General features: G+C 45.5%; 1 protein-coding gene across 3 annotated transcripts in view; it reads left to right on the top strand.

Moving 5' to 3' along the window:
• SMAP2 (small ArfGAP2) overlaps positions 1-22,281 on the top strand; it is a 49,023-nt gene extending 26,742 nt beyond the window's left edge. For 2 of the 3 annotated variants that reach the window (XM_061597291.1, XM_061597292.1), the window contains 9 exons: positions 4,045-4,178; positions 6,870-6,955; positions 9,191-9,269; positions 10,167-10,248; positions 10,836-10,919; positions 16,125-16,219; positions 17,171-17,336; positions 18,752-19,053; positions 21,061-22,281. In XM_061597291.1, coding sequence (XP_061453275.1) covers positions 4,045-4,178; positions 6,870-6,955; positions 9,191-9,269; positions 10,167-10,248; positions 10,836-10,919; positions 16,125-16,219; positions 17,171-17,336; positions 18,752-19,053; positions 21,061-21,186 — 1,154 coding nt within the window. In that variant the 3' untranslated portion in view covers positions 21,187-22,281. The remainder of the gene's footprint in view (positions 1-4,044; positions 4,179-6,869; positions 6,956-9,190; positions 9,270-10,166; positions 10,249-10,835; positions 10,920-16,124; positions 16,220-17,170; positions 17,337-18,751; positions 19,054-21,060) is intronic. The other variant, XM_061597294.1, reaches the window with a different exon arrangement.
• Positions 22,282-27,221: the final 4,940 nt, after the last annotated feature.

The following is a 27,221-nucleotide window of genomic DNA, read 5'->3' as shown; positions in this document are numbered from 1 at the left end:
TATCTCCTCAGGTAGGCTGTTCCATAGTTCGGGGGCCACCACAGAAAAGGCCCTGGATCTAATAACAATCCTCCGAGCATCCTGATGGGTTAGTACCCGGAGGAGGACCTTAGATACTGAACGAAGTGAACGGGTAGGTTCATAGCGGGAGAGGCGTTCCATCAGATATTGCGGTCCCACACCGTGTAAGGCTTTATAGGTAAATACCAGCACCTTGAATCTGGCTCGGAAACGAATAGGTAGCCAGTGCAAACGGGCCAGGACAGGTGTTATATCCACGGACCAATGGGTCCCCGTCAACAACCTGGCTGCCGCATTTTGCACTAGCTGAAGTTTCCGAACGGTCTTCAAGGGCAGCCCTACGTAGAGCGCATTACAGTAGTCCAATCTAGAAGTTACCAGAGCGTGAACAACAGAGGCGAGATTGTCACTGTCCAGATAGGGGCGTAGTTGGGCTACTAAGCGAAGATGGTAAAACGCATTCTGCGCCACCGAGGCCACTTGAGCCTCAAGTGACAAGGAAGTGTCAAAAAGGACCCCCAAACTACGAACCTGTTCCTTCAAGGGGAGTGTAACCCCATCTAGAACAGGCTGAACATCCACCATCTGGGCAGGTAAAGAGCTCACCAACAGTGTCTCAGTCTTGTCTGGATTGAGTTTCAGTTTATTAGCTCTCATCCAGTCCATTATTGCGGTCAGGCAACGGTTCAGCACATCAACAGCCTCACCTGAAGAAGGTGAAAAGGAGAAGTAGAGTTGCGTGTCATCAGCGTACTGATGACAGCGCACTCCAAAACTCCTGATGACCGCACCCAGAGGCTGCATGTAGATGTTAAAAAGCATGGGGGACAAGACCGACCCCTGAGGGACTCCACAATGGAGAGTCCAGGGTGTCGAGCAGTGTTCCCCAAGCACTACCTTCTGGAGACGATCCGCTAAGTAGGAGCGGAGCCACTGCCAAGCAGTGCCCCCAACTCCCAACTCCCCAGAAGGATACCATGGTCGATGGTATCAAACGCCGCTGAGAGATCAAGGAGAATCAACAGGGTCACACTCCCTCTGTCCCTCTCCCGACAAAGGTCATCATACAGGGCGACCAAGGCTGTTTCGGTGCCAAAACCGGGCCTAAAACCGGATTGAAACAGATCCAGATAATCGGTTTCATCCAAAAGCGCCTGGAGCTGGCCGGCGACCACCCATTCCAAGACCTTGCCCAAAAAAGGGACATTCGCCACCGGCCTGTAGTTGTTCAGAACATCTGGGTCCAAAGAAGGTTTCTTCAAAAGAGGTCTCACTACTGCCTCCTTGAGACTACCAGGGACTACTCCCTCTCTCAAGGAGGCATTTATTACCTCTTTGGCCCAGCCGGTGGTTACAGCCCTGCCGGCCTTCACCAGCCAAGATGGGCAAGGATCCAGGGCGGACGTGGTCGCCCGCACCATTCCAAGCACCTTGTCCACTTCCTCAAGCTGCACCAACTGAAATTCATCCAACAATGAAGGACAAGACCGCGCTCTGGACACTCCAATGGAAGTAGCTATCAGGGCACTCTTCTCCTTATTCAAACACTTGGCTTCTTGCATGTGACTTTTTGTACGGGGTATCTTTAAGGGTTTCGCCCTGGGGTAGCTGCGACACTCCTTCCCTGGAACGCTTTGAAAGGGCAGCACCACAAACAAAGCAGAAATCCAGCAGCTTCGGGAGTCAAAATAATGCAGATGTGTCTCTCCCCCCCCCCCCGTGGGGGGAGGCTGAAAGAGTGCGTGTCTTGCCTGAGGCCACCACTTACGGCAATGGCAAGATCTAAACTGTAGACTTTGTGATTCATAATTTGAACTCCCCCAATTTTGGTGAATCCCCTTTAGCTGCTTGTTTGTAGTGAGTCTGTAGTTTTTAAGGGGTACAGTTGGGCCCCGCTTACCAGCGCTCTGCTTACCGGCATTCTGCTAATGCGGCGGCTTTCCTCCCCTTTTTAAAAGCCGCTTTTGCGGCATTTTTCAGCGACGCGCCCCAATAAAGTCAATGGGGTTCTGCCTTACGGCGGGGATCCGGAACAGAACCCACCATATAAGCGGGGCCCTACTGTAAAGTCATATTGGCCCAGTTGAGGCATAACACTAGGTTATGGTTTAGGATTATGTGCATGTGTCAGCGTGAGCCTCAGGCTTGCCCACTCCCCCGCCCCCATGGCATGACTAAGGAAGAGATCAGAAGCATCCACTTCTGTTTTTCAACTAGCCACAGTTCCCTGGTTCAAAGAAGCCAAGATAATAAACTGTGGTTTAAGAAGAGATCCTTCCTCATTCTAAGCTTGATGACAAAGTATCAGTTAGTCACCTAGTAATACGTGTGATCGTGAAGCCTGGCTCTGCCCCCAAACTCAGGTCAGATTAATTTGTGACCTCAAGGATAATCTGGATCACTTATTTAAACTACCTGCACTGCAGGCAACGTTTTGGTGGTCTGCCCACTAATGGCATACCATGGCCTGCATTTGTGTGCCAGTCCAAGGGGCTGTTATCCTGTCACGCACACAGGTTTTTTCCTCATTTGTTAGATATGAAGTCCTCCTTTTCCTCCAAAAAAGCCTGAGTGTGTGTGTGTGTCCCCGTTCCACACACGATTTGTATTCTTACAGCACCCCTGCAAGGTAGGCTAGGTAAGGTAGTAACTGATCCAAGATTACCCAGCAAGCATCACAGCAGAGCGGGTCTCTGAACCTGGATCTTTCCAGTCTTAGTCAGAGACTCATAAGAACCCAGGAAGCTGCCTTGTACTGAGTCAGACCAATCGGTCCCTCTAGATCAGTATTGTCTACACTGACTGGCAGCAGCTCTCCAGGGTTTCAGGCAGGGTCACTCCCAGCCCTATCTGCAGATGGCCAGGGATTGGACCTGGGCCCTTCTGCATGCAAGGCAGATGCTCTACACCCTTTCCCTGCACCACTACACTAGCCCTGTGGCTGGAGTTGAAGACTTGCGTCCAGTTCTTAAAGGACCGTAGGCAGAGGCGGAATGCTTCCAAGTACCAGTTGCTGGAAACCACAGGAGGGGAGAGTGCTCTTGTGCTCTGGTCTTGCTTGCGGGCTTCCCGTAGGCATCTGGTTGGCCACTGTGAAATGGGATGATGGACTAGATGGGCCATTGGCCTGAAGCAGCAGCAAGGCTCTTCCTGCGTTCTTATGTCTGTGCAGAGCAGGATAGGCAAGAAACAGTTTCTGCCTCACACCGCTGGTTGTATTCAAAGCAGCTGATTGTTCCATTTCAAGGGCATCCAACAAAGTGAACGGCACCTTGTGGCCTTGTGCAGTAATTCCTCTCACGCTCTGCAGTGAACTTTCCTAGCTGGCTTGCGTGAGAAAGAATTGTGGTTGGATTTACAACGAATGAAAATGAATTCTTATTTCCCCCATGCCCCCCCACAAAAAAACAGATTTGCAGATAGTTGTTTTTAAAATTAGGAACATTCCCCCACATCTGCAATGTGCTTCTCATTCTCCTGCATGTGTAAACTCTGCCTAAGTGCAGAAAGGAAGCAATGGATGAATAGTGTAAAATGTTCTTCACCCCATGATTTATGCCTATTTGAAGCAGAGTTCTTCAGATAAAAGAAACATTTGGTGAAGCCAAGACCAGAAAAATGTTCCTCCTTGTTCTAAACCTGTTCTCTAAGCATCTTGCCTTTCTAGTGGATTAGCGATCAATGTGGTTGGGGCGGATTACTGGTGGAGAGACTATCAAAAAGACCACATGCAACCTTGTCTTTTCCTGCCTGCCTCATCGTTCTCTTCCTGCTCCTCTAATCCTCTGCCTGTTTTTTAAGAATAGAAAGCATGGACAAATGGCTACCGAATCCCTTGTGCTCCAGCATGGCTGTCACATTTGGGTAATGCACACTTTTAAGGCCAGTCTGCATTATAGATGGAAACTCTTCATCCCGTACTTCGCTTGCAGCGCGCGGTTTCTCTTAGGGCAGAGGCCATCCAGGATAGCTAGCCTGATGCTCAGCAGCACATCTGTGACCACTCCTCTTGTACTTCTGCAGGGCCAAGATGGGCCTCATGGAATATTGGCGTGTTTGTCTGCATCCGCTGTGCCGGAATCCACAGGAACTTGGGCGTCCACATATCCCGAGTAAAATCTGTCAATCTGGACCAATGGACACAAGAGCAAATACAGGTTAGTATTGTATGTTTTTGAAGGTTATCCAGCTTTTCTTCTGTGGTTCTGTATCTATTTATATTAAGATGGGAAACCTGGGCCTCGTTTTTTCCAACAGTAGGTGAAGAGGAAAACCTGCGGCTGGACTTATTGAGTGCTCTTCTATATAAAAAACAATAACCCTGCAGATAGAAAACTCATGTGCTGGGGTGAAAGGTTCTAGTTTATGCTTTTCCCTGACATGCTAGTTTTCTAGGTGCAAGAAAAGGTAGATGGGTGGGTGTAATTAATTTCTTCCCTCCCCCACCTACCAACTGAACTGGTGCAGTCTACATAGAGGTTTACTTATTTACTATATTTAAAACACTTGTTTCCCTCCTTCATTGCAAAGCAGTATCAGACCAAGGAACATTTTTTTAATGCAAACAGACATTTTTACAACCGGGAAGCTGAAACATAATAAGATACTCAGACTGGTTGAAAAGATGCATCTTCACCTGGAATCTAAAGCTAATAAGGGTTGGCGTCAGCTGTATTGAAGAGGTGAGGGAATTCCACTCTTGTGACATCACCACCGAAAAGACCCTTCCGCAAGTTGCTGCGTGGCAAGCCTCAGTTTGCTGTGGCACCACCAGGAGAGCCTCCCCCATCGATCTTAAGGCAGGAATAGGTCTGTATGGGAGAAGGTGCTCCCTCAAGTAAGCAAGTCCCAAGCTGTGCAGGGCTTAAGAAGTTAACCTCTGGAATCAATTGCCAGCTACATTAGACAGGTGCCTTGCATTGTGATGTTCAGGTGCGTACTGAAGACATTTTTATTTAAGATGGCTTTCTCTGAGGTGTTAGCCAGTCATTTATGAAATATTAATTGTACATCTGTAGGAATGTTGTGGTTTTTTGAGTTTGTAGAAATGGTTTTAATTGTTTTTAGAATTTATATTTTATCTTATTTTATCCTGTTGTGCACAGCTTTGATGGCTTCATGCTGTGAAGCGGTTTACAAATCTGTAAAATAAAGAAACATAAGAACATGGAACTTTGAGGTTTAGTACTTAATCTGCTGTTCTGACAAAATAAGGCCTTAATGTGCCCTTATTTTGGTTACACATCCCACCTTATCCTGAGGGATCATTGTAAGCTATCTTATATAAAACATTTTTACTTTTCTGTATTAAAAACAAGTTATTCCCTCTCCACCTGCTGTTACACACCCCACTTTATGTGGCACCTTCTTCTTGAGCCCTCTGTGAAGTTTTTCTTGAGCCCTCTGTGAAATTTTCCTTTAGCCCTGCAAGGCTTATTCAATTGTACTGATTTTCAACACTGAATAAGCAGCCAGATGGTGTTTGAACATTCTGTGACATCGCATAAGGACAGGCATGGAATGCATAGGATAGGGGTGGCAGAAAGTAGATTGTGATCTACTGGTAGACCTCTGGTTGATTTGCAGTAAATCAGCAAAGGATCCTGACTGCAAATTGTTTAAGAGCTACAACAACCATCTTTTCTCACCTAAACTAGACTGCTGAAATTAAGAAAATAAATCAAGTATGGACTTTTATGTGAAAGGCCTGTGAAGTCAACTCAGTCCTGGCACTGAAAAAAAAAACCCAAGCTCAGAATATACTCAGATGTATCTAATATACCTTCTGCACCTGGCTCTGGTTGGTAGCTCTTGGGATCTAGTAAACAACAAAGTAGATCTGACAAGACAAGCCTGAAGTCTGCCCACCCCGTTTACTCCAGAATGAGGGATATGGTAGGTTGTGGCCCTTAAGTAAAGGAGCCTGAACAACAGCAAATTGTGTTTGCATGCAAGTGCTTGGAGTTTATTCTAGACCTGCTCCGCAGTTCACCTTTTGCTTGTTATCAGTGTACCTTGGATCTATGACATCATTGTGTTATGCAAAGCAGCAGTGCCTGCTGCAGCACCTGCACACTCTGTAGAAAGTAAAGAAGATGGCAATTTCACCCAGTGAAATTGCCCAACCTGAATCAAGTCATCAGTGATACTATATCACAATACTGTGCCCAGGCTGCAACTGTGCTTCTGTTGCATTCCTAATGAGTGAGTGGGAATGAACTTCTCTCTCTTTCTCTCTCTCTGAAGAACTGAAGGGTTGTAAATGTATTTCTGGCAATGTTCTCTGTTGCTTGCCTTGACTTTACTAAAAACTGGAATTTAATAACTGCGTTGAAAAGGTGTCTTAGCTAAAGGAAAGTTGAACTGCAGGGAATGTATAGCAGGCAGTCACGAGAATGGACAGGGCAGATACTTTGAGCAAGATGCGGGCCCTTGAGAATAAATCAGACATTCGGTTTGGAAGGAGAGAAGTGTTACAATAAATCTCTCATATTATAAAAGTAAAACACAGTGTCCCTTGTTGAGGGAACACAATCTGCAGGAAGCTTGGTCTTTCTAGCCATTACAAACTGCAGCCATTTTCTGCTGATCTGTCAGAAACTGAGGACATGAATTAACTGCTAAGTCACCGTTACCGGTGACTCTGCAGATTGGTGCCCGAAGCACCTTCTGAAACCACTTCGGCAGCCTTTGAAAACTCCCCCCTTATCCGCACAGAGCAGGCCCTTGTTCCAGACAACTTCGATGCTCTGAGGTTAATGACCCCAAAGTAAAATGACTGCAAGAATAGCCTAACTGGGAGCACCTGTTGCAATGCCAGTGTTGAAGGTTTCTTCCTTTTGTTCCAGTGCATGCAGGAGATGGGGAATGGCAAAGCGAATCGCCTCTACGAAGGTTACCTTCCGGAGAACTTCAGGCGGCCTCAGACAGACCAGTATCCTTCCTCTACCTCTCTCCTTCCAGAGGAGGCTTTTTATATACTGATGCTAAGCCTTTGCTGGAGGGCAGGCATCCCACTAATCTCTGCATGAATGCTTCCAAAGGGAGCAGAAGAGTGCCTTAAATGGAGTGTGTAACCTTTATTTGGAGTCTGTGTGGGGGTCTGTATTCAATGAGACCCCACTGTAATTTATTGAATTTAAATGTATATCCTGCCCTGCCTCCCAAAAGAGGCCAGGGCAACACCTTTTAGGAAATGAGGCCCCATAAGTTGCCGTTGATAGAGGTGTGACTGTCCGCAACAAAGCAGACAGTTGTAAATTCCAAGAGGTTGGGGATAATGGTGTTGGTTTGTTTGCCCCATATTGTAACTTGGGGTTTCAAATTCCAGGCCAGTAGAACAGATGGTGAAGTGGTCATCTTCATTACTGTGACCGTGTCTCAGTTATGTCTGCACTGAAATCCTGTGCATGCACACTTGAATGCAAGCCCCAGCTTGGTGGAACTTGCTTTTCAGTAAATGTACGCAAAATCTGGTTAGTGTAATATCTGAAGGTGAATGCCCAGTTCCTAGGCCTTATGCGTCATGTACATCCCCACCTCTTCACCCTCACGGGCTCATCTTCTGCCCTTTACACCCACTACCATTGGGCTCCCCTCTCCCTGCAGTCAGTTCCCCCTCCCTCGGTGCCTTTTGCCATATTGTTCACATCTTTCTCCCCTCCCCATGCTTTTTTTCCCCTTCTAAAGCCTACTTCTAAAAAAAAATATCCTGAACTGTTGTACATAAAAGAATGCCTGCACACAGAGTCAGGTGACTATTACACTTAACCCCAAACAGTTTACACTAGCAAGAGTAGCTTATCTTAGAATGCATCGACCTAGGGGCCACCTACATGGCGCCCACGGGTGCAAGGGTGTCCTTCCTGGCACCCGTGAAGCCTCCCTCCTATAAACTTTGCCCCCTTGATCATGAGGTTGTGACAGCAGTTACCTTTCTTCCCCTTGAAAAGTCCATGGAGCAGGAAATTGGAAGAGTGGCATTCTATCCCACTTCCTCTTTCAGGTCTATGAGCTTTTCAAGGCTCAGATTAATTCTGCTGGGCCCACCTTTTACTTGGATCCCTTGGAAAAGCAAAGCATGTGTACACACAAGCTTTCTCTGTCTTGGGGGGGGAGGAGCTGATTCAAGAGAGGGAAAGAGAACTAACCAGAGGGGATTGGCGTACATGGCACTCGCACAAGAATCCAAATGTGCCCGCAGGCCTGTAAAAGGTTGGCAACCCCCGGGCCCACCTGTGGCACTCCTAGGCTATGGTGTCTGCCTTTTTAGTTCTCTGTCAAGATCAGGGGTAGGGAACCTTAGGCCCAGGGGCCCAATGCAACCCTTCCTGTCTAGCCCTCAAAACTCTTCCCCCAGCCACAGACCTCACTGGCACTGCTTTGCACCCTGAGTTTTTTTTCCTGGCTGAGATGTGTCCTTGTGTCTGACCATGCATCTTGCTTGCCTAAATGGAAGGATATAGAGCAGTGTGTGTAGAAACTAGCCTACTATATAAAGGTAAATTTTACATTTGCTACTTTGCCAGCTTGTGCCTCTGGCCCTCCACACTACTGGCATGTGGCCCTTGGAAGGTTGCCCGGAAAAGAATACACCCTTTGAGCTGAAAAAGGTTCCCCATTCCAGGTCTAGGTCAATTGGAGGCAAAGCTGCCATATAAGTGGTTCCAGAGCTGCATATGTCCTGTAACTCACATTAAAATGGGCTCCTACTGGGAGGAAGGGTGGGATATAAATAAATAAATAATAAAAATAGCACTCTCACCATCTCCTTTGGGCTTGTCTGGCCAGCGCAGCTGTAGAGTCTTGATCAGAGATCTTTGCACATCCTGGTTATCACAACATCTCCTCTTGTAACAAGCATAAAGAAGGCAAAGGTCAAGCTATGCCATGCAGTGGCGGCCGGTGGCTCCATGTCAGTGAGGCAGTGGCGTCTGCTGCAGATCTTAGTTTGAACTTTCAAGGAGCTGTCATATAGTTAGGCTATATGAAAGTTCGGACTAAAGCCCGGAGCCTATTCCACTGCCCCACTGACATGGAGCCACCAGCCACCACTGATGCCATAGCAAAATTACGGCTTCAGGCTATGATTTTGCTGCTGCCTGACAACGTGGTGCACGAGCCACCACCACCACCTCGGCTACTTCTTCCTTAACCAGCTTCCTTGCAGTGCAGTGGAGGGCTTTATCAGGGACAAATACGAAAAGAAGAAGTACATGGACAGAAGTCTGGACATCAACATGTTACGGGTTGGTCTTCAGTGCATCAGAATGTTTGCTGCTTTATGAATGCATGGTGTCCATTAAGACCATCTAGCTGAGTCGCAGTCTTTTTTGAATGGCAGCAGTTGTTTTAAGGCGGCCTTTGCCAATCTGGTGCCCTCCGGATGTTTTGGACTACAGGAGCTGGCGTGGGCTGATGGGAGCTGTAGTCCAAAACATCAGAAGGGCACCGTGTTGGCCACCCCTTGTCTAAGACCTTGGGTGGAGAGATATCTTTTCCAGCCCTGCTTCCTAAGATGCCTGTGATTGAATCTGGATCTGCTGCATGCAAAGCAGTGCATTGTTCTCCAAACTGGAAATCCATAATCTGGACAAATTCATCAGCATAAAACAACCAGGCCTTTGGTGGCTCAGACTCTGGGGAGAATTCTCACCTGCCCTGCCAAGGCTGGTTGTTCAGGCAGGCTGCCATTCTGTGTCAGAAAAGACTAGAATTCCAACCACCACCACACCATCAAAAAAATAAAATGCCAGTCTGAGATTGCCAAAAGTTGCCATCTTGGTCAGCATGCTGGGATTTTGAACAAATAATCATCAGCCTTTCTTGAGACTTTCCCAAGACTTTCTTTTTTGCATTTGCTCAGTAGCTGGTTGTGGTAGCTATGCCACACTCGGTTTCCTTGCAGATTTGAAAGGGGAATATGCATCAACTCATCTCTCCTTTTTTGGGTTAAACTGCCTGGGAACCAGGAGCCCTTTGCTCCCATTGGGGGTGGGAGCTCTTGCATTTACCAAACCTGCTGGGCATTCTCCTGTGACCTCTTGCTAAAAGATGTTTCTCCCACTAGCTTGGAGAGAGAAGAAAATATTGCATTCAACTGCCTTCTTCACTCTCTTCACCACTTTGTTTGATTGTATACACAGAGAGAAAAGGATGACCAATGGAAAAAGGAGGCACCCTCGGGGAAAAAACTGGAGCCAATTATCTTTGAGAAGGTGAAAATGGTGAGATGACTCTTCCTGTTGCCACCGTTTGTCCTTTCTCTCAAACTTCATGTGGGGTGGGGTAACCTCAAGATGGTGAACAAATTGTTATTTTGTGCCCCTCTCATATGTATCTTGTGTTTGTTTTTGTTGGGAATTTGGGCAGGGGTGTGTGTAAATCTAGTTTATGTACCGAATCACTCTGTATTGATTTACTTCAGAGGTAGCCAACTGGGTGCCTTCCAGATGTTGTTGGACTCCAACTCCCATCAGCCCCAGCCAAGCGTGGCCTGTACTCAGGGATGACAGGAGTTGTAGTCCTTGGTGCACCATGTTGGCTGTCCCTAATTTACTTAGTGGATTTGTGTTCTGCTTTTCAACCCAAGCCTTCAAAGCAGCTCTGGCAACTTCTAATGAAGTGCAAAGGAAGCTTTGAGGAAGCCTTCGCCAACCTGGTGGCCTTCCGGATGTTTTTGCCAACAACTCTCAGCATAGGTGTGCTGGCTGGGGCTGATAGGAGTTGGCATCTAAAACATCTAGATGGCACCAGGTTGGTGAAGGTTGCATTAAAGCCCCACTGCAGGAACTTTACTTTTTACTCCCCTTTGGCCCAGCCTCAGAAGAAAGATGACTCTCATACCAAGAAAAGTCCTTCCAGATCTTCTGAACCTGTCATGGACTTGCTGGGACTTGGTAAGAGCATGCCTCGCTTGGGGCTTTTTATCTGGTGTTCTTGTTTTGTACAAGATAACATGTGCTCTAGGTGCTGAAAATAGGTTACATAGCGCTAGCAGGGTGTCTGTGTCCATTCTTGCTTTCCCTATAGAATGTGGAACACAAGAGACCTTATGTATTTCCCTCTCAGCTGGTAGTTCTTTGTCTGTATCAATGGTTTTCATATCGTGTTCCCTTGAAGGAAGGGTTTTGCTGCGTGAGAACACAAACCTCCCGAAAGACAGCTTGTGCCTGATTCTACCACCTGTTCCTGCAATTGAGATGCAGGAGAGAGAATGACATGTTGTTGCATGCTCCCAAGTCTATGTAGAGTGACATGCCCACCAGCACCCCGTATGAACTGTGTCCCCTCTGCCCCCCCCCCAAAAAAAATTCTCTGCAATGCTATGACGTTCCCTGAGAGAGATTCATGGATTTCACAGTTAGGTAAGAGGCTGTGGAAAGGGCTCTGTACACAGCTTGAAAATCACTGTTGTAAGGATTCAGCTGCCATCCCTGTGCTAGTTTAGAATGTAGGGAAGAGAGGCTGCCAGGGTAAAGTACAAAATTTTGTTCGAATGAGGTGTTTATCTTCTGCAGTCAATCCCACTAGATAAGTGGTTCCCAAACTCCCCCCCCCCATGGATCACTTGAAAATTTCTTGGCAAATCACTTAATGATTTTTCTGCCTGTTGTTGCATTTGTAATGGTCTGTGCTAAATGCCATATGGTTTGTAATTGCATCTTTATTGCTTCTTTTATTTCTTATATTGTATTTTATTGTATTCTATAGAATTCAAAATGAAATGCAATATAAGAAATAAAAAAAGCAATACAAACCCAATTAAAAATCAATATAAATATTGAATGTTGACACGCTGCGGATCATCTGAATGAAGCTCACGGACCACTGGTGGTCCATGGACCACAGTTTGGAAACTTCTTCACTAGATGCCAGGTAACAGCTCCAAGCTAAAATTGTTTGTAGAACCCTTACTGCTACAAATTACAGAGCGCCATTAACTCTTTGTGGTTACAAATGAAACTTGCACGAATCATGATGCTGTGTTCACAGGAATGAAACCAGAAAGTCTCTCTCCCTTCCCCTTGCAACAGGAAGCAACTGTTTAGAGTTGCCTTGCACTTCATGAACAGATCAGTACATCCTAATGTGTCGGCTGTAGGTTACAAGACCGAGACCTATAAGAGGAGAAAAAAGTGGTAGTTTATTAAAAAAAAATGACCAGTTTGACCCAAACTTAATAGACAAAGGCTCCTGCAAAAACTTGACTGCTGCAGAAAAGAGCAATCTCTCTCTCTCCATAATAGAGCACATTTAAAAGATCAATCCTTGGCATCTTTAGATAGAGCCAAAAAGATTCTTATCTTGAGGTCCATGGCCAGTCAGTGTAGACTGTGGGTGGGGAGCCTCTGGCCTGCAAACCACTGCAGGTCTCCCTCACTGGCCCACCAGGCTGTTTTTCAAAAACCATGCCCACCTACTCCACACTTGACGTCACAATCCTTGCAGAAAGCAGAATTGAACTTCCTGTTCATGAACTGATACAGGTGCAAAAGTAAATGAATGAATGATTTATTACGGTCACAGACCAAAAGATTAAAATCAGTATAAAAAGCCACAAAAAATAAAATACATATAAAATACAACTGCTAATTATTACAAACCGAATAAATACAAATTAAGTAGTTCCTTGATCAGAAGGCTGGCAGCATTTTTTCCTAATTTGCATTGTGGAAGAAAAAAATTCATTACACTTTTGGTAACAAAAGATGACACATCCCTTGCCTTTGGAGAAGTACTCCTAGGCAAGGCAGTTAATAAGGGGGAAATTAGCTTCTTTCTGCATTCATGGTACAAATTGCAAGACAGTAGAACATGTTGAACAGATTCCGTTACTCCAGCTCTGCAAAGACATGTCCGTTCTCTAACTGGGATAATGTTAAATTGTCCTTTCAATAATGCCATTGGCAACACATTAAAACCAACCAGAGTAAATACTTGCCTGTGCTTAGAAATAGTCAGTGAATACAAATATGAAGCTGCAATGATTCCGTAATTATTAAAATTATTATAGAGTAGTGGAGAGCAAGAATTATTACCAGCAGTTCTCAAAAGGTGCAAGAGTGTGCCCTGCTGGGAACTTGCTCACACACTCAAACTCTGAAGAAAGCAAGATGACAACCTGACGAGGTACGCCTGGCGCCAACACTGTTATTTTTTCGGCGCCAGGTCAAGACATTCCTCTTCTCCCAGGCATTTTAGCATGTGTTTTTAAATTGCTTTTTAAAAATGTGTTTTTTTTTAATTTGTATATTTATTTTTAATGTTTTTAATTGTTATAAACTGCCCAGAGAGCTTGGGCTATAGGGCAGTATATAAATGCAATAAATAAATAAGATTGAACTCCCTGCCTGTCAGCGAATGTGCGGGGAATTCAGACTGTCTGAATTGGCCCATGGAGTGTAGAGAGATGAAGATCTGACCCGACAAGCCAAAAAGGTTCCCCATCCCTGCTATTGCAAACAGTACTCGGATAGATGGGCCAATATTTTGACTCTATATAAGGCAGTTTCTTATGCTATATTTCCTGTGTTTCAGCCAGCAAAAAAATGGCTACCTTCATATTCCAAGACCAAGACTCTGGCTTAACCTTTTAATCATTCTTCACCCTCAGCTGAGCTGAAGCGCATAGACTGCATTTGCTGAAACACTCAAGAGTGAGAGTAGATGTTCCAAGAGATGAGGAACCCCATTTCTCAGTCTCTCCCCCAGCCCCTCCACACACTCCTGAGACCTCCTTCCTCAAAAAGTCTGCTTTAAACACAGCACATGACACGGTGTCTTGTGCTCTGCCTTCCCCCTGCCTCTTACTATTGTCAATCAGCTGCAGGGGTGGAGCATTGCACAGCAGGATGATGTCATGCCCTGTGTGGTGTTAAAACTAGACATTAATGAGTAAGCAGGAGCAGAACTAAGTAAGATTTGCTTCCTACAGGGGCTCTAGGAACAAATCCTTTGGAGTGAATCCTGCCTGGATCAACTTCTGCCCACTGTTAGTTTTAGAATAGCCTACAGGGATCTGGTGCTTTACTAGATTCCAGAGCAGATCTTTAGACAGATCTTGCAAGTATACCTGTGCAGAAGGGGGTGTTCAAGTTCCCTCTGGTGAGCACATGCCTGGCACGGTGGCCACTCCGCAGCATGTCTGGCACAGGCAGTAGGATTCTGTCGCCTGCGTGGATAGGAACAGGAGGGCCGGTGGCATGGACTCCAGGATACGGCTACCTGTCCCTGCTTCTGCAGTTGCTTTGCTTTTGCACAGATGTTTTGCACCCCTTCCGGTCACAGTTGTTCAGGAGGACGGCCAGTAACTTGCTTGAACCTGCAGAAGGCCCCAGGTTCAATTCCTGGTATCTCCTGTTAAAGGGGTCATAGTTCTCTCAGCCTGAAAACCTTGGAGAGTGGCTGCCCGTCTACTCTGACAGCTCTTACAGAGTTAGGTGGACTGTTGGTTTAAGGCTACCTTGGAGATGGAAGTGAGTTACATACTCTGTTGTTTTGTTCCCTTCTGCTCATGCAGTTCTATCTGTCACTGATGCTTTACTCCTAGCCTTGCTGCTGTTCCTTAAAGAAGATAAAACCTCAGCCCTCCCTCCCCCTCTCTCCCTCTCTCTCTCCCTCCCCCCTCCCCCTCCCTCCCTCTCTCTCATATATATATGCACTCGTCCTCCCCTTGTCAAATATGTACCATGTAGTACTCCCAAGAGTTGCTTCTTTGCGGTACTTGAATGGTGCCTCCTCTGCCCTGCAGCAGAAATCTCTCAAATCACTCTTCTCTGAGCTGCAACTCAGCACTGCAGCAAAGCTTGGTCTCAGTTGCTGATGCAGGATCAGTAAAGTGAAGGATATAGGTGGGTTTAAAGAACACTCTGTGGCCAAATTAGCGTACAGTCTGGGCCACTAGGGATTAGGAGAGTGTTTTAGGGGTTAAGCTGCTTGCCTTCCTCTGAGTGTGCTTACTGGTTGCACATGAAAATTCCAGCCTGTCTTGTTCAAGGGAAGAAGAGTTGACTGTGGGGGACACTAATCTTCCTGGCACTTTCCCTTTTGTCCTTAAGCCAGAGCTTTGTGTATGTCATAGTCATAGAATCATAGAATAGTAGAATTGGAAGGGGCCTCTAAGGTCATTGAGTCCAACATCCTGTGCAGTGCAGGAATCTAACTTAAAACATACCCAACAGGTGGCTGTCCAGCTGCCTCTTGAACGGCTCCAGTGTTGGAGAGCTCACCACCTCCCTAGATCATTGGTTCCATTGTTGTACCACTCTGTTAGGAAGTTTTTCCTGATCTTCAACCAAAATCTAGCTTCCTGCAACTTGCGCAGATTATTCCATGTCCTGCAGTTTGGGATGATCGAGAAGAGATCCTGACCCTTCTCTGTATGACAACCTTACAAATATTTAACGAGTGCTATCATGTCTCCCCTAACTCTTCTTTTCTCAAGGCTACATTCTGCATAGATTATAGTATAGGGAGCAAAATTCAGCTTCTTAGAATCTTAACCTTTCACATAAAAACAAAGAGCAAGCTTCTACCCTTTATAGCAGGGATGGTCAACCTGTGGGCCTTCAGATGTTGTTGGACTCCAGCTCCCATCATCTCTGACCATTGGCCATTCTGGTTAGGGCTGATGGGAGCTGGGAGTCCAGCAACAATCTTGGAGGGTCACCATCTGTTCCTTATGGCTGCCAGGTTGCACTTGTAAGTCTGTGAGGCATGCCTGGAGAAATCTCAGAAGCCAGAGGTAGTGGGGGAGGCTGAATATGATTTCAGGTGGCCAAGACTGGTGGGTCTTTGCTCTCCATAGCGCCTTTCCCTTCATGTAAGTAAAACAAACAGTTAATCCACAATGAGAGAGCTTGTCCTGGTTTGTACAATTTGCATATAGCTAGAACGATTTGGGTTATCTTGGCACAGAGGTTGGATACATAAGAAAGAGAGTGCGGCCCTGCCTGTTGTTTGGAGCCAAAAGGCACAAGTAAGTGGTAGACCAGCTGCAGATCTGATCCACAAACCACCAGTTGATTTCTGCTGGCTTGAAACCTAGGAGAAGTTACCCTCTCTTTGTGGCTGCTCCCCCAACATTCCCTCTTCTTTTCCAGATGTTCCTGTTTCAACTGCCCTCCCCAATGGCAGATCCAGTAGCTGTTTAGAGAAGGACTTGGACCTGTTTGCCTCCATGACCTCTGAGAGGAAGGTGAGAAAAGTGCAATAATACCCAACAACCCATGTGCAAAGGAGGAAGATTCATGTGGATGGGTTGGTTTATGCTTGCAACCAGCTTCTAAATACTTGCATATAGCAAAGCCTCACTAATGTCAATAGAACTGACTAGCAAAGAAGGCTGGGTTGACGTGCACACATTCACCATTTTGATGGCAGCATCAGCCGTGAATTGCATGTAACCCGATCCTGGCTATGTTTTACCCATGTTATATGACAAGTATGTATGTATGTATTTTTTTATTTTTTATTTTATTTATTTTATTTATTTGTTTGCTTTTATTTTATTTATTTATTTATTTTTTATGCCGCCCCATAGCCGAAGCTCTCCGGGCGGTTTACAGTAACTAAAAACAAATACAATTTAAGATACATCTTTTAAAAAACAATTTAAACCACAATTTAAAAATTTAAAACAATATAAAAAAGTACAAGTCAGGCTCGCTGAAGATTTTACCCAGGGACTGTAGAGCCCCTGGCTGCTTTTCTCCTCCGTTGTTTATCTGTTCTTGGTTGAAATTTGTTTACTTATTTATTTATACATATATTTATATATTGCTATTTCGTTGTAAACCGCTTTGATGTTTTTAACAAGTTAAAACAAGCAAACAACCATACAGTAGCCAGATGGTCAGTGGGTGACCCTCAGCAAACCCACTTTTCTTTTGTTGTTGGCTTCCCATCTGCTGCGTAGGAATGACAATGCTGCCCTACCTTGCAGGGCTGTTGGGTAATGTTCGTAAACTGGTTGTTGTATTCTACCTAGAGTGCCTTTTTGGTAGAGAGGGTGGTGAAAAGCAAGGTAGCGATATCTCAAATACTTTTGTAAAATGCTTTTGAGGATTTCGGAAAAGTGCTGCATCGGTTGTTTTCTCTCGCCTTCCTCACCTCCTTCAGAGATAAAGATGGTATATTCTCTCACCAGGTTGTTGGCTCCATGCCCACAGCTGGGAGTGCTGGTTCTGTTCCTGAAAACCTGAACCTTTTCCCCGAGCCTGGAAGCAAGTCAGAAGAAGTGGGGAAGAAGCAGCTCTCCAAGGATTCTATCCTCTCCTTATATGGCTCTCAGACCCCGCAAATACCTGCACAAGGTACCCAATGGGGGGGCTGACAAGGAGGCAGGGAAAAGATCCTGTGGCCAATGACAGCTAATGAGAGAGAGAGGGAGAGAGGAGTATTTGGGGATGTGTTTAACCAGTAGAGAATACATTTGTACCCAGCTAACTTGCTTGCTGGGCAAAATAAGCCTGTAGCATAAATTTGCATTGTTTGGTGCAGCTTCTAAATTTTGAAAAATGTTGGTTCAGGTTAGGGTAAGCTGTCATAAAGATGTTCAAACATCTTAGCAAGGAAGGTTTGTTGAATACCCGACTGGGTTTTCTGGAAGAGTTTGTGTCCATTTTTAATGTGCTTTTTGTCAAGGTGCTGGGGCTACGTCAGGGGTGCAGAGTGGCTGTCCTAGATACTGTGGGCTGTGGCCAATGTTAGTCATGCTCCAAACAGAGCCACTAAAATCAAGAGACTTGGGTAATCTAAGCCCATTAATTTTTAGTAGCAGCATTTGATTTATTAACCACCTAAAACAAAGCATTGTGAGGCAACCTGTATACAGTTAAAAAAATACCAAGTTTAAGAATAAAGCAATACCCCCCCCCAAAAAAGCCACACATACATAGATACAGGGCAAGCATGATTATCATAATCCAAGTGTGGGAAACTTTAGGCCCTCCTCCAGATCTTGCTGAATTACAACTCCCATCATCCCTGGCCATTGGCCTTGCATGCTAGGGCTGATGGGGGTTGTAGTTCAGCAACATCCGGAAGGCCAAAGGTTCCCCCACTCCTGTCATAATCCCTCCAAAGCCTGGGAGAAGAGGTATGTCTTAGCCTGGCACCAAAGAGATGTTAATTTTCTTGTTTGGGGAGACCATTCCATAGCTGCGGGGGTGGGGTGGCAGAGCACAACTGAAAAGGGTCTACTCTGAGTATGGCTTAGTTGGATATCTTCCCCCCCCCCCAAAAAAAATGTGGCTGGTGTGGTTTGGCTAGTCTTCCGGTGCCACTCTAGCCCGATACTCTTAATTGCTCCTCCACAGTGCATGTCAGGGGTAGTTCCAGTCTCCTTTCTCCACTCCTTGCCTCTCCACCATCACAAATTGTTTTGCTCGATTCCACTCCTTTGCCAAGCCCTGTTCTGAGTTGCAGTCAGGAATGCACCACGCTTTGAGTCTCATCAGAAGGTTAACTCCCACTGTTTGTATATATACATGTGTGCGTGAAGAAGAAGTGAACATACCTTCCTCTCATCCCCCACCCCACACCCAATTCTTTATGTTTCTTTATTCCAATTGGTGTGACGCACGCAAAATGTCTCCCACTGGAAGGGCGGGTGGGATATAAATCAAATAATCAAATAAATAAAATAAATCGCGAAAGTGAAATAGTCCAGCCTCCTTCTGTGCCTCCCTTCAGCACTAACACTGTTTTTTAAAAAAATCTCCTCTAGGAGCTGTCTTCATAGCCCCAGCCCAATTGGGATACCCTGCAGCATACCCCGGTTTCCCAGGCATGATGGGGGGCATGATGGCACCCCCAGTTGGGATGATGGCACAGCAGGGAGCAGCTGGCATGGTGGCACCCATGGCGATTCCAGCGGGTTATGTGGGCGGCATGCAGACGGCGGTCATCGGGGTCCCCAACGGGATGATGCCAGCGTCGCAGGCTGGATATGTGGCTGGTATGGCCCCCGTCTCTGCCCCCGTCTACGGTGTGCAGCCAGCCCAGCAGCTTCAGTGGAACATTGCCCAGGTAAGAGGGGGCTGCTGAATCCCAAGAATGGGATGTTCTTGGGAACAAGTTGCTAGCAGCACTCGAAGCTCATTTGGGCTCGGGGCAAGCTCTGCCCTGGAAAAGAAGCTCCCTGTTTTTGTAGACAACTTAGAATTTAGGTTTAAATGTCTAGCATGCACCTTTCCCAATGAGTTGGAACTGGTAATCCAATGAATGGAGCAGGGAGGGGGGGGGAATACAGGAGATCAAAGACGAGCGGGAAATGCTTAAAACTTTGTAGCCGGCTTTATTCAGTAGATTTAGTTGACAAATAATATTGCCCCTCACTGATGGATTTGTATTCCTGATGTATAGGTAGCTTTCTGTGTTGTAGGCCTCAAAGTTTCTCAAATGAAATACTTGGAACAAGTGTAATTGATGGGGGCTAGGAGTTGAACGGGAGGGCTTCCTTGGCTCTTGCGTTCTAGAAGGAGGAGTGAACTAAGATGGCCTCTTACATAGGTGCCTTTGGAGACTGGGATATATGTAAGTTTGGGTAATATGCTAACAATCCTTCAGCTGCATGGCAGCTGTAATTAAACTATAGTTAGGGAAATGCAGGGTTTTAACTAATTTATCTGAGGGCCAGCCCAAGTAAAACCGTGATGTTTCCAAAAGGCATTCAGGCCCTGGCTCATCTCCAAGGAGGATGCGTCTCAGTTCTTGAGGAGCGAACAACATGGCTGCTGTGGCAGCATGAAGTCAAGCATCTTCAAGTTCAGCGTTTGACTGAAAAGCAGTGGAGGGAAGGCAGGAGTTTTTGTCACAGCTGTTTGCAGTTATTTGCAATTCCTGTCTGTTCCCCCTCCTGCTGTTCCCATAGCCTTTGTTTTCCTCAAGTGACCCCATATAATTGGGGATTAAGTCAGTGGCAGCTGGTGACTCTGTGTCAGTGGGGCAGTAGAATCCCCTTCAGGTTTTAGTCCAAACTTTCAAGGTGCTGTCCAAGATATTGAAAGCGGATTCCACTGCCCCCCCCCCCGACATGGAGCCACTAGCCGCCTCTGGATCAAGTACTATGTGTGATGACTTCACAACTCTTATGTGCTGGCGTGGCTAAGGGCAAATGAAGCGCATTACTTGCTTCCATGGTTACTTTGGGTGATCCTGGCTAATCAGGGCTCACTAAGAACTGTTTCCCAATCCCCATCCACCCCAGACCATGCTGCATGTGGGAGGTGGGATTGACTTTGATAACGCTTTTTGTTGGGTCAGTCCTGCTGTGCACACATAATGTCCAGGATTTGCTCAGGGCTGGGCATGGCAAGAAGGCATTCCACCTCTCTTTAAGCATAGAGGCAGGCCCATACTTTGATAACTTGGATCCAGAGTGGTAACCTCAGGCTCTTGTGGCATTTAACCCAGCAAGACTCCAGACTCAGCCAAGTCATGGAGCTGGTTTCCAACATAATATGCAAGAACTTCTGAAATAAGGTGTTTTTCCTGAGAGCTGTGACCTCCCTGTTAAGGTTAAGAAATTGCGTCACCTCATGAAGTCTGTCTGAGCCATCACTGTGGCCACTAGCAGTCGGTTATTGGATGTAGGTGCTAGCAAGCCAAGGGAAATGAGAACACCAAAGGCGTGATGAAGGGATAGAAGCCTGCTGAAATCTGCTTCGCAGCAGGGAAAGTGGGAGAGATGTGTGGGACAGAGATGGGAACCCGCAGCCGTCTAGATCAGTCTTCCCTAACTTGCTACCTTCCAGATGTTTTGGACCACAACTCCCATTAGCCCCAGCCAGTGTGGCTTAAGGGTCAGTTGATGATGGGAGTTGTGAGCCAAAATATTTGGAGGGCACCAGGTTGGTGAAGGCTGCTCTAGATATTGATGGGTTCCAACTCCCATCATTCCTGACTTAGCAGCCATGCTGGCTGGGGCTGATGGAGACTGGAGTCCAACAACATCTGGAGGGCCACTGGCATTCCTTATCCCTGGTGTATGAGAACTGGCCTTCTGACTAATTTCTTGACTTCTCCCTCCTTTAGATGACGCAGCAGATGGCCGGGATGAACTTCTATGGCACAAATGGGATGGTGGGATATGGACAGTCCATGGGCAGAGGAGGGGCCCAAGGAGCCAATCAGACCCTCAGTTCCCAGGTGTGGAAATAATGCATCTGGATTTTGGACCATCTCTTCCTTTCTTTGCTTCTGTTTCTTGGTTTTGTTTTTGGTTTGTTTCTGCATTAAAAGTTGCTCCCTGAGATTATTTTACGGTTTGCATTCCATTCTGATGGTCGCGGCTAGACCTTCCCTGTGTGATATGGAGGCTGGCTGTGCCAGTTTTGCTCCCCCCCAACATCCAAGGCACTGACGATGGAACTGGAGACTTGGCTATCTTGGCTCTCTAAACTGCAGGTATGGGCACATAAGGTGGGAGATGGCCTTTATGGCACAATGTAGACCTAACATCAAAGTAGGCTTTCCCTGGGCCTTCAAAAAGCGTAGCTGTGATGGCTGACATCCTTGCTCATAGCTACACCTATAGGCACTTTGTGTGTGTGTGTTTTTAGGAATTGGATAAAAAATATTCAAAAGCTGAAGTCCCTCGCCTGATGTTTGCCACCCATTTAGTTTCCTCTCTCATCCTTGCTCCTCTCGCTCCTGGCTCCAAATATTCTGTTTCTTGCACTTCAGCTTCTCCATCCCTTCTTCTACTGAAACATTCCATTTTTTCCCCCAGTGGAGTTTTCTAGAACCGTCTCCACCTTTCGTAAGGTGGTAAAGTTTCCCTGCTGTGAGCACAAATTATCTTTTTTTTTTCTTCTGGAATTCTGTCCAGGGTGGGGCGAAACGAAGTAACGGTTTCTTTTGTCTAACCACCTGTGGCGGTGACATAGTTAGACAATTTCTCTTCCCCCCTGTCCTGGCTGCTTCTTTCTTTCTTTCACATTTTAATGACTGAATCGATCAAGGGCCAAGACCCTGTGATAAGTTTTCTCCTTGCACTTTTTGTTTTGCACTTTTTTGTTTTGCTGTGTACCATACACACTTGCCAGCATGAAAGTTTCAGTGGCGGAGTTTAAAAAAACCCCAAAATCATGAGACTGGGGCAGTCCGACTCTCCTCAGCCACTTCACAGAGGAAGAATATCCAATCTGTGGTTTTGAAAGACTTTGTCAGCATAAATGAAAGCTAGGCATCTTCTGTCTACTTTACCTTGTGTATATGTAAATTCCTTAATAAAAATATTGCAGTGAAATACGACCCAGTTTCTCCCGGTGTAAAATTGTGTTAAAATTATTTGGGTGTTTCCAAACACATGCACGTGCCCAAATTTACTACGTGTTAATTTTGAATGACTTTAGTTTGTCTCTGCTAATCACCAGTTGTGGGCTCCATGCAGTGTTTTTTGGATGGAGCCTCATGCTGCCTTGGGCTCCTTTAAGGGGAAGGATGGGATAGAAATGTAATAGATGTGTCTCATTCTGTGCTTGCTAGGTAGAAGTCATGGGTGTGGCCTTGGTACTATGAGCTCCTGGCTCTTAGGAAACCAAATCTGTCCACTTGAGGCCAAGGTGGCTGACCTAGAGAAGCAGAGCTATGTAGATAAGTCCTTCACAGATGTGATAGAAGGACACCACCTCCTTATTGGCGCACCCTCTCGGTTTTTATGGAAAATGAGATAGAAAAGACAAACGACCCCATGGATGAGATCTATTTCTCAGAGATGAACTGGCATGCTGTTGAACAAAAGTTACACCTTTCTTTTCTTATTGTAAAGCAAGTCTCTAGTCCTCCTGGAAAGAAAGTTATGGACAAAATGTGCAGTTACCCTTTTTAGTGTAAATGCCTGTCATTATTATTAGCTAATAAATGAAGTCAGAGCTGTGATTGATAAATGAGTTGTTTGGAACACCAGGCAATAGGAGTCCCTGCGGTCCTAAACAGGCAAAAAATGTAGTATAAGTCAATCTCTGGTTTAGTTTTCCCTCTGCCATGCTCAGGGGCTGGCTTTGCCAAAATGGCATTTGAAACGGGGTTACTTACACTAGCTTAATTTAGGCCAGTGAAAATTACACTGGCTTCCTATAATTTGGATTCCTCTGCCATTTTCAGTAAGTGGTTTATAAATTTTTCTAGATAAACAGTGTTAAGGAAGCTAGTGCTAAGGAAGCAAGAAGGCTTGCTTTCAGAAGTGAAAGTCTTGCCTAAATGAAGACTATAAAATGGAAACACAATTTCCTATTATTAAAATGCATGTAAGTTGACAATATGGCAAGGGGAAAAATTTCAAAGCTAAAAACATTTTAAAACACACTTCAGAAGCGGGAAATGTTAAGCAAGATCATTGAACCATTTGATGACAATGATGTGAAAGGATTCATGAAGGTTGTTTAAGCAGATTGTAGAGCAACTGAATAAAATATTTCTATTACTCTGCACTGCAGAAGATGTTTAGGGGAGGAACACTTGAGAAATGGTCAAATACAGGTGCTTAAACATGCAAATTGGCCCTAGAATTTCAAATTCAAGAAGCCATGTCCAGATGGCACACAGCTGTTTTTAAAGAGCTTAAACATGAAATTGTTATACAAAAAAGTCTCAAAATTCAGCCTCAGAAGAGAATTAGAAGGCGATCAACATAAGACCAAGTTTTAACAAGAAATCCAAGAAGAAAGTAAGGAAAATGGAGCCCTGTTAGTCTAAAGTCTCTCAGGTAATTTGGAAAGCATTATTAAAGTCAGAATTTTTAAATAAGGTCAAATCAGCATGGCTTCTGAAAGGGAAGTTGTGCCTCAGCCTTTTGCAGTTCTTTCACAGTGTCAGCAAGGATGCAGATGGGGTGGTCTGGCAGACATTAGACTTCTGGATTCCCAAAAAGCTTTTGACAAAATATCTCTTCATGTGATCAAAAAAACAGACACCGGGGCTTAACCTGGGGAGGGGGGTGGGTACATGTGCTGGCTCCACTCTCACTATTCCTATCCATGCTGGGTGCTTGCACTATCTCCTGCACTGAGCACAAAGGAGGCTTGGAAGACTATTTTACAACATGTGGTTCAAGGTTCTTGTGTTGATATACAAAGCCCCGAACAGCTTGGGCCCAGGACACCTTAAGGACTGCCTGATCGCTGAGATCATCCAGAGGAGCGCTGTCAGTTGTCCCCGTGTTGGAGGACCAACAGGCCTCACCCAGAAGTCAGGTTTTTAGTGTCACTAGTCCTATGCTGAGGAACGTGCACTCAGTCGAGATTTTGACTTTCCGGTGTCTCTTGAAGACCTTTTGTGCTGATAGGCCTGTACAGCTGTTTAAAATGTTTTTTTGGGTAGCCAGAAATTTTAAGGATTGCTCTGTATTGCTTTTAAATGATTTTATGTTGCCCTGCGCTGCCCTAATGTTCTGTGAGATGCTGGTATATAGATCTATCTATACATTTATTTTTGCAAGCCGTCATGCAGCGTGACAGCAGCATTCCATTTGGGGGGGGGGAGGTGCCGGGTGTGAGGCAAGTGAGGGTGGTGGGCAAGTGGCCAAGCAACCAAGGGTAGTGGGCAGGCAGTCAAGCGAGTGAGCACGGCAGGCGGGCAGCTGAGCAAGCAAGGTGGAAGAGCGAGGCGGCCCAGGCAAGCCATGGAGGAACAGTCACCCGCCGTTCTGCTCTGCTGTTGCTGCCCTCCACCTCACCAACAGCCTCAGCGGGGGAAGGCGAGGAGAGGAGAGAAGCTGCAGGAGAGCAGGATGGTTGCCGAGGTAGTGCCCTGTCGCTCACCTCAGCTGGCAGCCTCCCTCCTTGTAGAAGGTTTAAAGGGAAGGAGAGTGTTTGGCAACCTGTTTGCGGCAGAGAGGAAGAGAACACTAGCCGACTCATTGCAGAGGTGGCCTGTTTGGGAGTCCAGGTGTGTATTTGGGAATCCCAGGGGGAGGGAGTTCGCATGTGTGCAGGGTTGGGGCACAAAGCACGCAGGGGCACAAAGCCCCTAATACTTTAAATAACCATGCTTAGAAACCCTGCTTGGAAACCCTGATAACATCTTGAGGGCTCCATGGCCCCCATGTATGTCCCAAGACTAGTGTATAAGACATCTTTACAAATTTCCTGGCCCACCTACTAAACTGGCCCATCCCTCAGCCCCCTTGGTGTCAGATATGAATCTCCACCAGGATCGTTTTTTAGCTCAATAACCCTGTTGCTTAATCTACAATTACTGTTCCTTTCAATCAGGGTGGTGGTGTGTTTATAGGAGCACCATTTTTTTAAAAAAAAACCCTACAGAATGTGGTGTCAGGTGCAAAATGCAGCTTCCTAAGCATCTCAATTATTTAAAAGAAAAGCAAGTTTCTAGCCCTTGTGGCTGCAGGTTTTGCAAGCCAGAGCATCGTCAGCGTTTGCTGGCACCTTGGAAGAGGAAGAGATGCTGGATAAGATTTTTGGTGGGTAGAGGTGAGACTTCTGTTCAAAATCCCCTCTTGGCCATGAAGCTCACTGGGATATCTTGGGCCAATCACTAATTCTCAGCCTAACCTACCTCACAGGGTTGTTGTGATAATATGGAGAGGGCGAGATCTTGATCTTGGAGAAAAGGGATATAAGAAGCCATTGTGTAGACGAGAAGACAGTTTTTGTTGGTGGAGAATGTAGACTGGATACAGACTTTTTCTCTAGCATGAATACACAGCTGCTTAAACTTATTCTGTTAAAATCAAGTGTGAAATTATGCAACAGTAGAAGCCTACCTATAGTGTGTGTGCTTGTGCACTTCTGCACATACGCATGAAACACATAAAACGTAGTCAAAAGCTAGAAATACTATTAGTGACACTTTTCCAAGCACGATTTACAGTCGAAACAGTTTTCAAAACTGGCTTTAATTGTCTTTACTTGCTGCCCAAATACTGTACATGCATTTAACAAGCCAAATGGAGAAACATTAACTTTTTTTTTTGAAAATCCATCTTGTCTCCTTTGGAAAGAGGAGAAAAACCTGTCAAGAATATTTTTACAAAATTGAGCGTGCACCCTCAAAGCTGTCAGTCCTGCTGCATATAAACCCACAGAAAAATACAAGAGTTTTACATTTAGGAAAGACCACATCACATAGAAAACATTACGGAGCGCAGGTATAAAATTGCCATTTGTGTGTGTCTTGGTTCATTAATAACCATATTTTCCACCGCCCATCACAAGCTCATCCCTTCCTTGTGCTCAGTGTTACCAGGGGAGTTTTGAACTCTTAATCTCCATTTGTGGGATCTCCCCTTGTAATCAACTCTGTGGTAAATCTGTCATTAAAAGCAAAGGCCATTTCACAATGACAGCCAAACAGGAGAGATTTGAAGGTAGGTTGACAATTGTAGTAGCTGACTTAGAAAATCTTACTCTTTTTTAAAAAAAAAATAAGCCAAAATACACAGTTTTTAAAACCTGATTTAGAAACCTTGTTTGTGCTGTGTGGTTAAGCATACCATTGCCAGGCTGGCCACCTCCTTGGACGGACAGAAGAATTGCATTTCTTTTTAAGTAAAAGATTTCCACCTCCCACAGAAACACACTGATTGGAACATAATTATCTTTTGGATTTTGTACTTTCCCAAATTTTGTGCTACAGTTATCAGCTCAAAAAATGTACCAGAATGCGTATTTTAGGATAAGATGTGTTTAGAAATGTGTATTGAGATGAAATAATTACTTAAATACTAGTTTTTGTACAGACTGGTTTTTCAAAAAATCGCAGATTAAAGTGCAAACGGGGTAGAACAGACTTATGAATGAGCACATGCTAAATGTACACAGTCCAGAAGTAGTCTGATCTGTACCACTCTGCCACTACCTCCTGTGGATTATTTGTGTTGCCTTTGCTTAATTAAACATTTTCTTTGCTGTGATCATGTCGCCCCTCTCTTTGCTGCATTCCTCCATTTATGTCAAGCTTCTAGTCCTTAACTTTTTGCTCTTTATCTCCCTGTCACAGATTATGTGCATATGTTACCAAGGTGCCATAGGAGCCGCTTCTGCATAGAAAGGTCCCATGGCCCATGCTGCTCTGTTAACAAACAGAAACGCAGGCCAGATGACTTGATGTGCTTTCCAGTTACCGAGGCTGCCATTGAAGACAGTCTGAGCGCTTCAGCTTGTGCTGCTGCCTGACTGTTAACAGGCCGAAGACACCATTCTCTCATAACTACTTTGTGAATTTGCATGGGT

This window comes from Rhineura floridana, chromosome 15, assembly GCF_030035675.1.
Source record: "Rhineura floridana isolate rRhiFlo1 chromosome 15, rRhiFlo1.hap2, whole genome shotgun sequence".
In the NCBI taxonomy this organism is placed as follows: Eukaryota; Metazoa; Chordata; class Lepidosauria; order Squamata; family Rhineuridae; genus Rhineura; species Rhineura floridana.
Note: the sequence above shows the minus strand (reverse complement) of the source record. Positions and strands in the feature narration are given on the sequence as shown.